The 15,082-nt window shown below is 49.2% G+C and overlaps 1 protein-coding gene across 1 annotated transcript in view; it reads right to left on the bottom strand.

The window, feature by feature from the left end:
- Nucleotides 1–2,124: 2,124 nt before the first annotated feature.
- EXOC3L4 (exocyst complex component 3-like 4) overlaps nt 2,125–15,082 on the bottom strand; it is a 16,541-nt gene continuing 3,583 nt past the window's right edge. Inside the window, exons 3-11 of the mRNA XM_010186994.1 lie at nt 14,439–14,556; nt 13,558–13,683; nt 12,752–12,852; nt 10,042–10,137; nt 7,860–7,974; nt 6,022–6,144; nt 5,264–5,416; nt 4,617–4,738; nt 2,125–2,287 (exon numbers count right to left, since the gene is read on the bottom strand). Of these exons, the coding sequence (XP_010185296.1) occupies nt 2,125–2,287; nt 4,617–4,738; nt 5,264–5,416; nt 6,022–6,144; nt 7,860–7,974; nt 10,042–10,137; nt 12,752–12,852; nt 13,558–13,683; nt 14,439–14,556 (1,117 nt within the window). The remainder of the gene's footprint in view (nt 2,288–4,616; nt 4,739–5,263; nt 5,417–6,021; nt 6,145–7,859; nt 7,975–10,041; nt 10,138–12,751; nt 12,853–13,557; nt 13,684–14,438; nt 14,557–15,082) is intronic.

Raw genomic sequence — 15,082 nt, 5'->3', positions numbered from 1 at the left:
CTAATCCAGGGCCAGGTGGCTGGAGCTGAGGGAAGGCAGCCGCTTTGTGGAGAGACAGCCAGCGAATTCGTAAGACTGAATCCCCAGTGTACATTTAATGCACCTGGGGAGATTTCTGTGCTGCAAATGCCCTGTGGGAGACGCTTGGATCAGAGATGCATACAGGGCAGAGGGACATTGCTGATGCACGAGAAGTCTTTGAGGCTTTAGTGCCTCAAATCCTGCACTTTTCTGCAAATCCAATCTTGGATGTCTCAGGCTGAGGATGCAGAAGTTGAAATACACTTTTTATCTCCCCCTCTTAGTCAGTGCTTTTGATATTGGATGTAAATCTCTCAGTGCTGATGCCATTCCCCTCTGCTGGGCTGGGGGATGTGGCTCACACACCCCTGGGGATGACTCCAGGGCACCCTGCTTGCACCATGGACCTAGGAAGGGGAGCTCCTTCTTTGAGAAGGGGAAGAAAGCTGGGGGGGATCTGAGCATATGAATTATGGCTGAGGTGAAAGAGTGGGGTGAAAGAGTGGCCAAGCACTAGAAGGAGCTGCCCAGGGCAGTGGTGGAGGCCCCATCCCTGGAGGGGTTCACAAACCGTGTGGATGTGGCACTTGGGGACATGGTTTAGTGGCCATGGTGGGGTTGGGTTGACGTTGGACTGGATGATCTTGGAGGGGTTTTCTATTCCTAATGACTCTGTGGTTCTGTGAAAGTGCCCCTGAGCTCTGCACCCCTAACAGGAGCTGCAGATGATATTTCACTTTTCTCCATAGCAAATACAGAGATTCCCCAAGCCGAGGATCTGCAGGAGCTGTCATGAGCTGTATTAGAGAATGAACAAGGCAGAAAATTCCTTCCAGGATTTCTCAATTTATACCTGATTTTTCAAAGCCATCTTTAAAAAAACACACCTCATCTTGACTGTGGGGGTTTCTAAGGCTACCTTAGGAAATTTTTCATATGATGATTTCAAATTTAAGGCGCACTTTGTATTTTCTGTCCATCAGAGCAGCTCCCTTGGCCTGCTGCTCACATGGGCTGAGGTTTATACTGGTGCAAACTGGAGCAAAGGAAATGAAAGAGGCTCAGTACTGATGCTGTAAGTTCTGCAGCGGACAAATCAGTGTTCACGGCTGTGCCATGGGCTGAGGTTTATACCGGTGCAAACTGGAGCAAAGGAAATGAAAGAGGCTCAGTACTGATGCTGTAACTCTGCAGCAGACAAATCAGTGTTCATGGCTGTGCCATGTCCACATCCATCACTTTAATTGATAGATCATAAACATGTCTCTGTACAGCGTCCTGGATTAATTCCTGCGGAGGACAACCGAAAGGATAAATTGGATTAAATACAATCAGATTTGTACGGCCGCAGGCTGCTGGATGTCTCTTCTTGTTTCCCCTGCAGATGCTGGATGTGATGCTTTGGATCCCTCATGGAATTAAACCAGTGTTTTTTCCATGTCCATCGATGGGGTGATGCTGGTTTACACCAGATCTGCAGCACCGTGCCTGTCCACCTCACACAAGGTTTCAGATCGTTCCAGATTTGTCAAAATACGTTTGAATATTGGAGAAAATGGACTCGGGGCAGGGTGGTCCTTTTTCTTGGTTTGTGGCACCAACGTCACCGACCTCGTGTCACGCCAGCTTGGCCTGTGGGTTCATGGGGGAGGAAATCAGATTTGGGCAGCACCACATCCCAACCCAGGCTCTGCCCCCGGACAGCTCAGGGACACTGATGATGAAGGAGGCTCTTGCTCTGCTGCTGTGTAAGGACGCATCATGCAGTCCAAGCCTTAATAGAGCTCTGAATTAACTCCTTTTGGGTTTCTCCTGTTCTCTAAACAAGACTCAAGTTTTGGACCAAACAAGATAGCAGTTCCAGGCAATACCAGCTGTATTTTGAGTGCAGGGTGGACACGGTGCCCAGGGGCTCTTGCAGGACCTCAATGTTTCAGTTTGCCTTTGGTTTCTCAACCCAGGGTAGCAAGTTCAGAAAACCACTCATTTTTTAGCCCCAAAAGCTGTGTTTGCAGAGGAGCGAGGTGGGGTAATGCATTTTGGATCAGGCTGTAGAGGTGTTGCAGGACGAGGGAGGCTGCAGAGTGCTGTTTCAGCTGTGTTTTAGAAGCAGTTGATGTTCACCGGGGCGTCGATGTCGGCGAAGAGCGTGCTGCTGTCCCCACCATCGGGGCTCTCCAGCGCCTGATAGCCTTGCCGAACAATCGCCGCTCTCCTGGTGCGCCCCAGCCCCCGGAGCACGAGGATGGCCAGGACGTGCTCCTTCCTGCAGAAACCACAGAATCCCAGCATGTCAGGAGTGGGAAGGGACCTGGAAAGCTCCCCCAGTGCAACCCCTGCCAGAGCAGGATCACCAGAGCAGTCACACAGGAACACGGCCAGGGCTTTGGGTGTCTGCAGACAAGGAGACTCCACAACCTCTCTGGGCAGCCTGGGCCATGCTCCAGAACCCTCACACTCACAAACTTTGGCCTCATGTTGAGGCTGCACCTCCTGTGCTCCAGCTTGGGACCATTGCCCCTTGTCCTGGCATTGGCCATCCCAGAGCAGAGCCTGGCTCCTTCCTCCTGACACTGCCCTTTCCAAATTGATAAACCAGACCCTGCTCAGCGCTGGAGGCAAAGCAACCAAAAACCACACTGGGGATGGAGCAAGGGCATGGCAAAGAATTGGGGAATGTCCCATCCCGTTCTGGTGCAGCCACTGGGATGGGGTCTGCAGCCTCCAACTCGGGCTCCCACCAGCCCACAAAACAGCCCCTCCTGCTGCTGGTGCTTGGGGAATTTCCTCCTCCATCTCCATGCACACACACGTGACATCTTTTGTAAGTGTTCCCGAGCTGCTGCAGACCTTTTATTTAATGATTATTTTGAGCTGAGTAATGGAAGTGCTAATATTTAGGAAGCTGACAGGCACTAATTAGACTGGAGCTGGGAAAGCCAAGGTGGAAACGTACCCAGTTCCAGTAATTTCAGCCTATGCAAACCCACAACGGCTCCGCAGGGGATGAGCGAGCAGGACCCGAGCAGGAAGCACTGCAGGTCCAGCAGGTCCTGCCCTGTTTTCCAAACTTTATTGTTAAAAATAACATTACTCCATAAAGGAGAGCCAGGAAACAGATCAACCAAGGGGTGAGCATTAACACCTGGCTCGGGTCTAAGGGCAACGATGAAAAAGTACCACAAATCACAGCCCTGTAAATGGCTTTTCTGCCTGGAAAGTTGTTTTCAAATAGCTAAGTCTGACGAGCCATCATTTACCTCCCGCAGCCTTCCCAGAACAGGCACTGCCTCCTCTGTCAACTTGGCCTGGATTAAGGACTTTGGTTTTTGTGGTATAGGTGTGTTCACCTAGGAAATTACTCAGGAACAATTATTCTTTTTCAAGTCCATGTCTTGAATTTCCTCTCACAGATAAGCCCAAAACATTATCTGACCCACTCAGGTTAAATCACACAGAATCACAGAATCACAGAATGTTAGGGATTGGAAGGGACCTCAAAAGATCATCTAGTCCAATATGCTTAGGAAAACTTTTGAGCCTCAGTTTTAGGGAGAGGAAAACATATTAAATGTCATTTTTTCTTCTGAATATTTGAGGGACCACTTCAGCATTCTGAGAAATTTGTTGTATTTATGGTTTACTTTGATTGTATAAATATTATCCAGCTGCAACTGCGTAACCCAGTGCAGAAACCTTTGGTCTTTTTCTGAAATGACCCCATGAAATGGGTGTTCTTGCAAGCTCTACCACTAACATTTATTATGAATGGTTGGTAGAAGGGCTGTGGGGGAGGACGTAACCTCTGATACGCAGCTGCTTCGCCATGCACAGAGCTAATAATTTACTTTGTTTGCTTTTCCAGTAGCCTTACATGTTGCAGATGCTGCTTTGGAACAGCAAATGGAAAGCACGAAAGAAAGAATTTGTGATTTATTCCCAAAATTAATGGTTGCGCTGAGCCCCTTGCAGGAACCATGGATGAACTCTGTTGACGTCTGCTGTGCTTCGAGGTCTGAGATCAAATATTTGCTCCAGAGCTGGAGCCTGGAGCTGGGCTGATACTGGGGATGCACCAAAAGGCACCCTGGACCTGAAACAAGGTCACCTTGGAGCAATGCAATGATTTCCATGTGTGGAAATGGCTCAAAGCTGCATCGAGGGAGGTTGACACTTCAGGAAGCATTTCTTTGCTGAGAAAGTGGTCAAATGCTGGACCAGGCTTCCCAGAGAAGTGGTCAATGCCCCAAGCCCATCAGTGTTTAGGAGACATTTGGACCATGCCCTTAATAACAAGCATTAATGTTTGGCCAGGCCTGAAGTGGTCAGGCAGTTGGGTTAGATATCACTGCAGGCCTTTTCCAACTGAAATATTCCTCTAGTCTAAAATTAAAAAGCTTTTCAAGTAACCTGGGTGCATTATAAGGTCCACCAGATGGGTAAAAAGGACACAACCATTAAGGAAAATAAGGTGAGACCCCAAATGCGTGGCCACCAGCAAAGAAGAGAAGCTGAAGAGATTGGCCAAGGCACAGGGCGAGCTGGCTCTGTCTGGGCTGGACCCCGGCATTTTTGGTGTCTGCCGTTGCACGTACCTGATGTCGGGATAGTCCTGGCACAGCTCCTTGACGTACTCCTTGATCTTGTCCTTCCTCTTCTCCCCGATGATGTTGGCGATGTGGTGGATGGCGGGGAGGAGCCAGTCGGAGTCAGAGCCCTGCGGAGGAGGAGAAGGAGGCACATGGGGGGACATCAAAGGGGAGCAAAATGCTTTTTACCTGCGGAGCAGGGCAGCAGGTCTCTTTTTCTGGGGTCAGCCAGGACAGGCTGCCCTAGAGCGTTCAACTTCGGCTTCCCTGAAAAACCCAGACTGATCCCTAGCCACAAGATGTGCAAACATCTGCAATTTTCTCCCCATTTCCTTCCTGTGTGCAGATGGTGTGCACCCATCTCCATGATCCTCGAGGCAAGGTGCATCCCATGGCCCAAGGGAACAGACACAGGATCAAGATGCCCCAGGATGAGATGGACCCTCCAGCACTTAACACATCCCACACAAAGCGTGATGAAACGCTGCAATTACCCTGCAGCGACCACCTTGCATCCTCTCTTTTAAGGACTTGAACATATTTTGAGGCTTGCTCTCCTCAAAATCCTGATGCCTTGGTCCCCAAGAAGCCAAGCAGTGACATTGCACCTCCAGGAATGGGCCAACCAAGGGGTGCCAGGAGAAAACCCGTACCTGATCGATAAGTGTGTTATTAAGGATCCTGGCTTCTTGGCTCATCTTCTCACTCACTTGCTGCCGCGTCTCCGCGTTCATTTTCCGCCTGGGTTTGATGACCTGCGCGATGTATTCCCTCACCACGTACTTATGGACGTCACGTAGGAGATCCTGGTTAAAAAAACCCACAGAAAACCTCACGGTTTTTCTGTAGTTCCCATGCAAGGTCACGGCAGTGCAGGGAAGGGGAAGCCCTTGGGTCTTCAGCAGCAGCTGAAGGCAGAGAGGGGATGTGCAGAGCAACAGCAGTGACCCAGGGAAAGCCATAGCAATACTCCTCACCCTGAAATACCCCACGGTTTTGTGTCAGCAGTTTGGCTCCTCAGTAGCAATGAGGGAAATTAAGGATGGTTTTAAAAGCAGGTTTTGATGGCGCGTGCAGATTTTAAACATAGAGGTGCTGTCACCTACCCATTTATTTCACAACTGCACTGATGTGAAAGGAGCAAATAACCCTGCGACTCACGGGATTATAATGCTCACCAGAGCTTTTTGTTCCTCTTTAAAGAAACCTGTTCCCATAATTAAACTGCAGAAAGGAAAGATGTTGCTTATGTGGAAGCATAGTAACAGCTGAACCACCCCATGTCAGTGATGCCCTTGGTTATAAACAGCCCCTGACACTGAGGAGGGGTCTGCAGGAGGGACCACGGCCTGAAGGTGACAGTGGGACCCCCTCAGCATCACCGTGTCCGGGCACAGGACCATCTACTTACCAGCCCCATGGGGTTCCTCATGTGCTTCAGGTGCTCGGAGAACCGTGAGACTGCTGATACCAGCATGGACGGCTTTTCCGTCGCCAAAATCCAGTCCTTGGTCAGGATTTTCTTGAGGAGTGGCTGAAAAAAAGAGAACAATTCATTGATCGCACTGGCGGAACAGGCTGTGGTGTGCAACCGTGTACACCAATGTCACACAGGTTTACATCAGCTATGGGCATGATGAGTCACTTGGTATTGGAGCTGTTGGAAATCAGCTTCTCCACAAGGAAACCAAGTTCCTCTTGCACTTTTGGGGTGGTGTCTGTACCCCCTGCAGACCCATGTGTCTGTACTGGGATTTCTCTTTTGCTCGTTGCTCTGTTGTGGTGGGGAGGGAAGAGCAGCTGGGAGCATCCCCAACCTCATGTCTCGTGGTCCATGATGATGTGGGAGTGATGCTGCTGTTCCCCATCTGCCCTGGGTACAAGCAGCCTATTTCCCTTGCCATGTCCCTAGAGCTAATGTGCCTTCGCATAGAGACACAGCAATACCTGCTAAAGGCTTCTGGTGACACCTGGAAGAGACTTTTCTAAAGGCCAAATTCAAAATATGGCACATCCCTTTTGTACTTAAAGGTAATTTCAGTTAACCTCACTGTTTGCTCATCCAGCCCAGACCTCATCAGCTTCTCTATGAGGATCTTGGAATCATTTGGTTGGAAAAGACCTTTAAGATCATCGAATCCAACCATAACCTGTCCTCCACAACTTTCCCCCTCTTAGCTCTCAGGATTTTGGTTTTCAGACTCCTGGCAATCTCCTTCCCAATTATTCCCCCCTCCTGTGGTGCTGTTTAGAATCGCTGTGCCTTGGCCGCTCTGGTTTCTCACGGCATTTCTGCTCCCTTGCTCAATGCCTTGGCTCGGCTCCATCCTTGCATCAGGCCCCGAGACAAACTCTGCTGTCACTGGGAAGTCCCTTTGGCTGGGTGGACTTGGTTTAAATCAGAGCAGCTGAATGACTCCCTTGGTTTCTGGAGGTTATTCTTGGTGATTTAGGAACAGAATTAGGATGAGTGAAAAGGGGGGGACACTAAAGTCTTAATTTCCCTCATTTCTTGTGTTGTAGCAGACCCCAAGTTGGCTGAGAGTAGAAAGTCTCATCCACAGCACAAACTGCATTGCAGCACATTACCTTTTAGACCTCTTAACACAATTTAGGTTGGTACCAGAGCTTTATTGGTTGATACCAGGGATTTATTGGTTGATACCAGGGATTTATTGGCTGATACCAGGGATTTATTGGTTGATACCAAGGATTTATTGTCTGATACTAGAGCTTTAGCATCCTCACGCTGAAAGATTCAGTCTTCACCATGGAAACAGCCTGGAAAAAGCCCCTCTACCAGAATGAACCCTGTCCTGTCCAAAAAGGCTGATAACAGACCATGATGGCAAATCTATGAATAAGTAAATGTGAATAAAATGTGAAAAATGCAAGTGTTTTGATAGAAGAAAAGATGTCCCATTTGGGATATTCAGCTGACTTCCCTTTGGTTCCCCTGCTTTGCCCAGGGTGCTGGAAGCCAATAAATACCATTTGCTTTCGGTTGCTGCTGTACTAAAGAAAACATCTTGCCAAATAGATCATTGCTCATGGTGGAAAATTCCCTGGATGCTGGAAGTGTTGCTTTGGGCTAAGGAGGATTTCTACATATGTTAGGCATTTCGGAGGGACCGTGAGGTCTGGTTGGTGAGATGAGGGAAGGGCAATGGCCCTCAGCTGCTGCACTGGTCCTGCACATATATCTATTGATATTATGTTTAGGAAATAAAGTGGCCAAGGTCCTTTTACCTGTGCTTTTGTTCTTAGTTTGTTTAAAAAAGTGTTCGTGAAGTTGCTTGTCAGGGCTGCCAAAATCTTCTTCAGTTCCTCTGTGTCGACTTCAAACGCCGTTTCTAACCCTGACCTAGAGAGAAAGAGGGAGACACCACCAATGGGTTAATGCTGGAATGCAAATTATTGCACTGCCCTGAGCCTTTGATCCAGATTGGCATCTTGGGCGTTATTTTTAAGTAAATTTATGTATCTAGTACTTCCTCTTGGAGACACTCAGTGGGGCAAAGTAATGAGTCCTTTTGCACAATCCTAGGGACTGAAAATTCATCCCAACCGAGTAACTGTGTTTAAAACCCACCTATTTCCTCATCAGGTGGGGTGGTTCACCCATGCGGAGCGGCCGCGTGGGCTGTGACTCTGTCACTTGAGCAACGCTCGTGCTCAATGATCTCCATTTACCCAAGAGAGCACCAAGGGGCTGATGGGGTGAGAGAGAAGTAAATAATAAATCCAGAGAAGGGAAAGTGGCTGACTCTGTGTCCCCCAGAGCTTGGCTGACTCACGGCCATTGACCGGGAAGTGAAATAAAGTGAAAATTGGTGGAGTTTCCTAAGGACAGGGTGTATTTCTGCAGGGTTTCACAATAAACAGGGAGAAAACACAAATTCTGATGGGGTTAATGAACCCCTAGCAGTGTGTGTGGGCTGTGGGGGCATTGTGGGCTTCTGGCTTCCTTCTCATTTTCCATAGAGGAAGCAACACGCTCCAGAGGAAACTGAGGCAGCGCCACTAAAATGTCTGTGGTCCTTGAGCATCCCTGGACGTGCCAGGTCCACTATGAGCACAGACCTGGGCTGAGGCTGCCCAGGAAGGACTGCAAAACCCATAAGAGCCGGTCCATAACTCCTGCGGAACCCCCGAAATCTGCACCCAGCATCCCCAGAACCACGCTGCCAGGGCACCTACCTCTGCCCAGCGCCTCAGCACCCCAGGCTGACAAATATCTAACATAATTTAATATCCCAGGGCTGGGTTCTCCCTCCACGACCTTGCCAGTTCCCAGCAGCGAAGGGAGAGCAAGTTTTTACAGGAGGAGGAGGAAAAAGCCGCTGCTCATCCAGAGGAGCATTGCTGGAGAGACCGTGCCATCTAGAGACTTGCTGATGGTAGTGCTCGCTGCCACTGGAGCTGTCGGCTCCTCCGAGACACCGCAAAGCCAAATCTTCACATCCCATGGATGAATTTTGTCAGGGCTGAGGGTCACAGACCAAGCCTTTTAGTGGCCAGACCCCAGGCTGGCTGGGTTGGCCTCTGAAGCACCACATCTGTGTGACAAGGGGGACCCCAGATGTTGAAGAGCCCCCAGTTATTGGTGGTTATTGGTTATTGTGTGGCTGCAGACTGTTCCCCCGGGTCGGTGCCATGAAAACAGCCCCAGTGCCATAAAAACAGCCCCAGCGCTATATGAACAGCCCCAGTGCCGTAAGAACAGCCCCAATGTCATAAAAACAACCCCAGTGCCATAGGAACAGCCCCGGTGCCATATGAACAGTCCCAGTGCCATAAAAACAGCCCTGGTGCCATATGAACAGCCCCGATTTCTTGTGGCATTGGCACCAGGGGGCTGATGTGGGGTGGGAAGCGCAGGGTCACCACATGCCACAGCACTGGGCTGATGGACCTGACCCTGGGACACACCGTGATGGGTATCATCCTACTTATGGGGTGAGCACTCCTCTCCTGAAAGTACATTTTAATACTCAGAGCTGCTGGGCATACCTGTTTGTCTAAGGCTTTTTCAATGTATGTCTTTAAATAACTAATTCTTAATACACACAAAGCCCTATAGTTGCTCCTGCCAGCAGCCATAGCAGGGGTTTATTTGGGGTTGAGTGCTTTCACGGGGTTTCCTCCAGCCCAGTGCCAAAAGCAGCCATCAAAATCAAAAAATGAAAAGAAATCCTTCCTCTGTGGTTGAAAAAAATGGGCTGAAAATGAATCTTTTGCCCTGGTGAAGTGACTTTTATCTGCATTGCTTGGGCAACATCACCCCCGTGAGGTGAGGAAGGGCTGGAGGCTGAGCACCAGCCAGGACACCCCCCAGGACACCCCCCAGGACACCTCGGTTGTTCCTTTTTGGATGCTGCCACCCTCCCAGACCCCAGCACTGCATCACCTTGGGGGAAAACGGACTTACACCAGGTCCTGGAAGCTGTTGATGTAGGCAGCGAAATAGGACGCAAAGACGGGGCTGTCCCGGGCACTGCTCCACACCACAAACTCCTCCCCGAACCTGCAGGAGAAGACATGGGGTAACGCCGAGTTTGGGGGACCGAGGGGGGCTCATCTGTGCACACCACAGTGTCAGTATGGCCCAACCTGTCCCCTCCGTACGTGGATGCGTTGGGTTTTTTCCAACTGTCACAACACGTGTGTGCACTGGAGGGGAATGGATGACAGATAATTACGGGTTTAGGGCACGCAGTGGTTTTGGAGGGAGGCCAGGGATCTCGGCATGACAACTCTCTGTTCCTCACGCCGAGGGATTAATTACAACCGTGGTACTGGGGTTTATCAGTCTGGGCCTTCATTTCTCTGGCTTTTGGGACAATATAATCACAGAATCACAGCGTGGTTTGGGTTGGAAGGGACCCCAAAGCCCCCCCAGTCCAACCCCCATGGGCAGGGACACCTCCACCAGCCCAGGCTGCTCCCAGCCCCGTCCAACCTGGCCTTGGGCACTGCCAGGGAGGGGGCACCCACAGCTTCTCTGGGCAACCTGGGCCAGGGCCTCACCCCCCTCAAAATGATGAATGTATTCCCAATATTCATTCTAAATCTGCCCTCTTCCAGTTTAAAGCCATTACTCCTCATCCTGTCACTCCATCCTTTGTAAAAAGTCCCTCCCCAGCTTTTCTGTAGGACCCCTTCAGGTCCTGGAAGGTCGCTATAAGGTGCCCCCGGAGCCTTCTTTTCTCCAGCTGAACCCCAACTCTCTCAGTCTTTCTCAGTCTGCTCCAGCCTCTGATCATTTTCATTGCCCTGCTGTGAGTTTTGGGTACAAATCCCAGCCCCACCTCCAGCACATCTGCATTTCACATCCCACCTTGTTCCTGACTGCAACAAGACTTGACTTGACTCTTGCCTGCGTGCCCTCTTAAACAAGGAAAGGATTTACCTCACGGCTGATTTTTACAAGAAAAGGTGAATAAGAACAGGGCAGCACGCCTACATTTCCCCCCATAACCACAGTGGGGTGTGTTAGGAAGCTGTTTTCTGTGGATTTTATGGTTTTGAGAGCTATTTTACAGCCAGGCCCACACTGCTGGCAGGAGGCTGCGTGCTCAGACAGGCTTTGCCTGGTGGTCTCATTCCTTATTGGGGTAAAGGAACCTGCTTGGGCCTGCCTGAGCCACCTGCATCTCGGGTTTGTGGAAGAAAAAGCTTCGGTTTCAGTGATTTTTTTTCATCTGGGAGTCCTTGTTGTCCCGGCTTGCATTTTACACCAATTTTGCTTGTAAAAAATTACAAAAAAATAGAAAAAAAAAGAAAAAAGAAAAATTAATCTAAAAAAAAAGAGAACAAGAAAAAAACAAATTTTAAAAAAGAAAAAAGGAAAAAAGGAGAAAAACCCACCAAAATCATAACATTGGTACTGCATTTCTCCTCAAAAACCCATCAGCCTTCAAAGCCAAATAGCTTTTTTGACCTTCCCTACCTGCTCAGAGTAGGGGAGACAAGTGTAGATGGCTGGGCCATTGGAGATGAGGATTTAGATGGGAAAACGTTGCCTTTAGCGCGCTTTGACCACCCGCTATGGCCAGGGTTCACCATCCCATAAAGCACTGGGGCTCCCTCCTGCAAAACACCCATTACCAAACTCAGCTCCTGACAGAGGTGGGAAACCTCAAAGGTGAATGTGAAATTACTTTTAGTTTCATTTAGAGTTGATTCATGCTCCAATGAGCGGCTGTGTCCCCCCAAAACACAGTCACAGTGTTGGGGAGGGGAAATGCCTTGCTGGGCCAGGACCCTCTGCAAGTCAAAAACCTGGAGCATCCCCAAAGCATGACACAGGGCAGGAGGTCTGAGGCTGTAACTTGGGGACTACCCAGCAGAAAACCATCATTTCAAAAAGGGGAAGGGTCCTGTGACCTTTGGGCACCGCATGGCCAGGACCCTCTGCAAGTCAAAAACCTGGAGCATCCCCAAAGCATGACACAGGGCAGGAGGTCTGAGGCCGTGACCTGGGGTCTACCAAGCAGAAAACCATCATTTCAGCAAAGGGGAAGGGTCCTGTGACCTTTGGACACCGCATGGCACTTGGGGACATGGTTTAGTGGCCATGGTGGGGTTGGGTTGATGTTGGACTGGATGATCTTGGAGGTCTCTTCCAACCTTAATGACTCTGTGATAAATTTTAAGAAGACTGAGAAGGAAGCTCAGTCGTATGTTTTGCCTGGGTGTCACAGGGGGTGTCCCATCTCTTGTCAGGCCTCACCCCGGGACACCTCAGTGATGTTTTGATGGAGGCTCTGTTCTGGGGCTCCATAACTGCTGCCTGCTCATGGGCTGTTGCTGCAAGCGCCCAGCATCCAACACCACAAGGGTCCTGGATGGATGGGAACACAGGGGTCCCATCCCCTTTCCAGCCAGCAACTCCTTCCCAGAGCCCTGACCTCAGATTTTTGGACTCCCAAGAGTCCCACCTAGCTCTGGTTATGACTCCCTCCAAGTCATTTTGTTGCTTGCTCATTATTTGGCTAATTGTGCTCTCCAGTTCTCTCAGGAGCAGGCCCGTGCCTGCTCAGTGCCAGCCTCTGGCCCAGTATATGAACTTTTCCTGGATTTTTTTTACCAACGTAGGACTCATTTGGAAGGAATGCGCTGCCCGGAGCGGTGATGACCTTGGTATGAATTCATGCAGCTCTGCCAGGCACAGCTCAAGCATTTTCCTTCCCAAGCTTCTGCTGATGGCTCCAGAGACCTTCACGTGCTCCCCAATGATCTAGAAAAGGGCATGAAAAAACCAAAAAACAGTGAATAGGACAAGCATGGGAGAAACATCCTTTGTACGCCTCTCGTGCCGTTTTGGTTAATGGAAACGACTCGCCTTCCAGGGGATCACACAACGTCTAATACTGCTCTATGGAAAATGAGTCAGGGCAGCAGGCAAAACTCTTTGAGTTTCTTTCTTTCTTTCTCTCTCTTTTTTTGTTTTCGGTAGTATTTAATTGAAATGACTCAACCCTTTGAGCGAGGAGAATGAATCCGAACCCCTCCTGGATTTATTACCCTGTGGTCCCTAAAGCGAGCAGGAGCCTTTGTTTTCTGCACTGTTTAAATTGGAGTGGCTGTCACTGCCTGCGGCCTTTCCGGGACAAAGTCGCTCTTTCAGCCAAGGGGTTTTTCTACCAAACCCTTTCTTTCCACCTTATTTTCCCCTTTCTCTTTCTTCTTTCTAATCAAAGAGATTTAAGGACATTAAAATCAGTTGCCTATTATGTTGCTGCCACAATTGACAGCAGGTTTAATTTGCAGCTAGAAGGCAAGCGGGAGAGCTAAAAGTTGTAATAAATGGCATTTTCTGCTCTAATGTATTCTGCCAGTGCGTGACTAACATAAATTATAGCAGGAGGCGGCGCCTCCACCCCGGAAGGTAGCAATCCAGTTTCCCTGGAGCCCCCACGCTTTGCCCCTGCTAATTAAATACCGCTTGAATATCAAAGGAGAGCGAGGAGTGGTAGAGGTTTTCCGTCACTTCTGGATGAACTTCCTTCTCCCACTTCTCCGCGACCTCCAGTCTCAGGATGTTTCCAAAATAGCTTTTGATTTTCCCCTAAAATGTTAAACGTGGGAAGGGAAAAAATATCAGCTCAGGGTAAAGAAACGAGCACGAGTTAAGGCGGCGTTTTGCTCTATAGACACGTGGGTACGGCTCACGTATGCGGCGTGGAGGCAAAGGTCTTGCTCCGGATCCTGTCGGACTACACAGGATCTCAGGGAAAGATCAGGAGCGTGGGGTCAAGGTCCTCCCAAATCAAAGGAGAACGAAGGGAGATAATGTGTCAGCTGCTGGGCAGCCTGATGGCAAAGTCCTCCAGCACGAGGATTAGAGAGCAAACTGGTCCTTTCTGGTGTGATAAATCAGCCTTGTTGCTGGTGAAACAAAGTGATCCTTCCCCAGCATGATGGAGCAACACTGATTTTATCCATCCGGGTTATTTCAGTTCACCTTCAGCAGTGCCCTCCTTCATAAATGGTTTGGGAGACAACGTCTGAGCCCAAAGACCCATAGGATGGTTTGGGTTGAAGGGACCTTTAGAGCCCATCTCATCCAACCCTGCAGTGACAGGGACATCCCCAACCAGATCAGGGTGCTCAGACCCCGTCCAACCCAAATGTCTGCGGGGATGGGGCCTGCACCATCTCTGGGCAACCTGGGCCAGGATTTCACCACCCTCAGCATCAAAATTTCTCCCTGATGCCTAATGTAAGTCTACCCTGCTCCGGTGTAAAGCCATTGCTCTTCATCCTATTGCTACATACTCAATTTTTTGTGTAGGCACGTGGGGGCAAGGTCAAAGCTCTCACCTTTGCAGAAGTCATGTAGTCGTTCTTCAGTTTATCCCAATTGGCTGGCGTTAACAGCAGGGACAGGTTCTCTGTCTTAAATTCCGGTTTGAGATCAGGGTGACCCAGAAAGTGTTCACTGGAAAGATCCAAAAGGACAAATTACGTTGCCCTGGAGTGTGAGTAAACTGATGGAATATTCATGCGACATGAGCTACATAATTATTAAGCCGTGAGAAATGTACTTAAAGCTTAAATTGCGATGCTTGTTTTCAAGCTTTAACGAGAAAATCTTGCCTCGCTATTCAAAATCCTAATTATTCAAAATCAAAATGATCTCAGGTTCCAGCCCACCTTGGAAATCATGAGACTTCTGAGTTGTTTGGACACGAAAAGTGCTATGAGAATTTACTTTATTTTCTTCAAGTAAACAACTCAAGGCTGATTCATTTGACTGCCAAAGTGCTTGTTTTCAAGCTTTAACGAGAAAATCTTGCCTCGCTATTCAAAATCCTAATTATTCAAAATCAAAATGATCTCAGGTTCCAGCCCACCTTGGAAATCATGAGACTTCTGAGTTGTTTGGACACGAAAAGTGCTATGAGAATTTACTTTATTTTCTTCAAGTAAACAACTCAAGGCTGATTCATTTGACTGCCAAAGCC

The sequence above is a fragment of the Mesitornis unicolor genome, unplaced genomic scaffold, assembly GCF_000695765.1.
Source record: "Mesitornis unicolor isolate BGI_N332 unplaced genomic scaffold, ASM69576v1 scaffold25686, whole genome shotgun sequence".
Lineage (NCBI taxonomy): Eukaryota > Metazoa > Chordata > Aves > Mesitornithiformes > Mesitornithidae > Mesitornis > Mesitornis unicolor.
The sequence above is the reverse complement of the archived record's forward strand: the minus strand, read 5'-3'. Positions and strand labels throughout refer to the sequence as shown.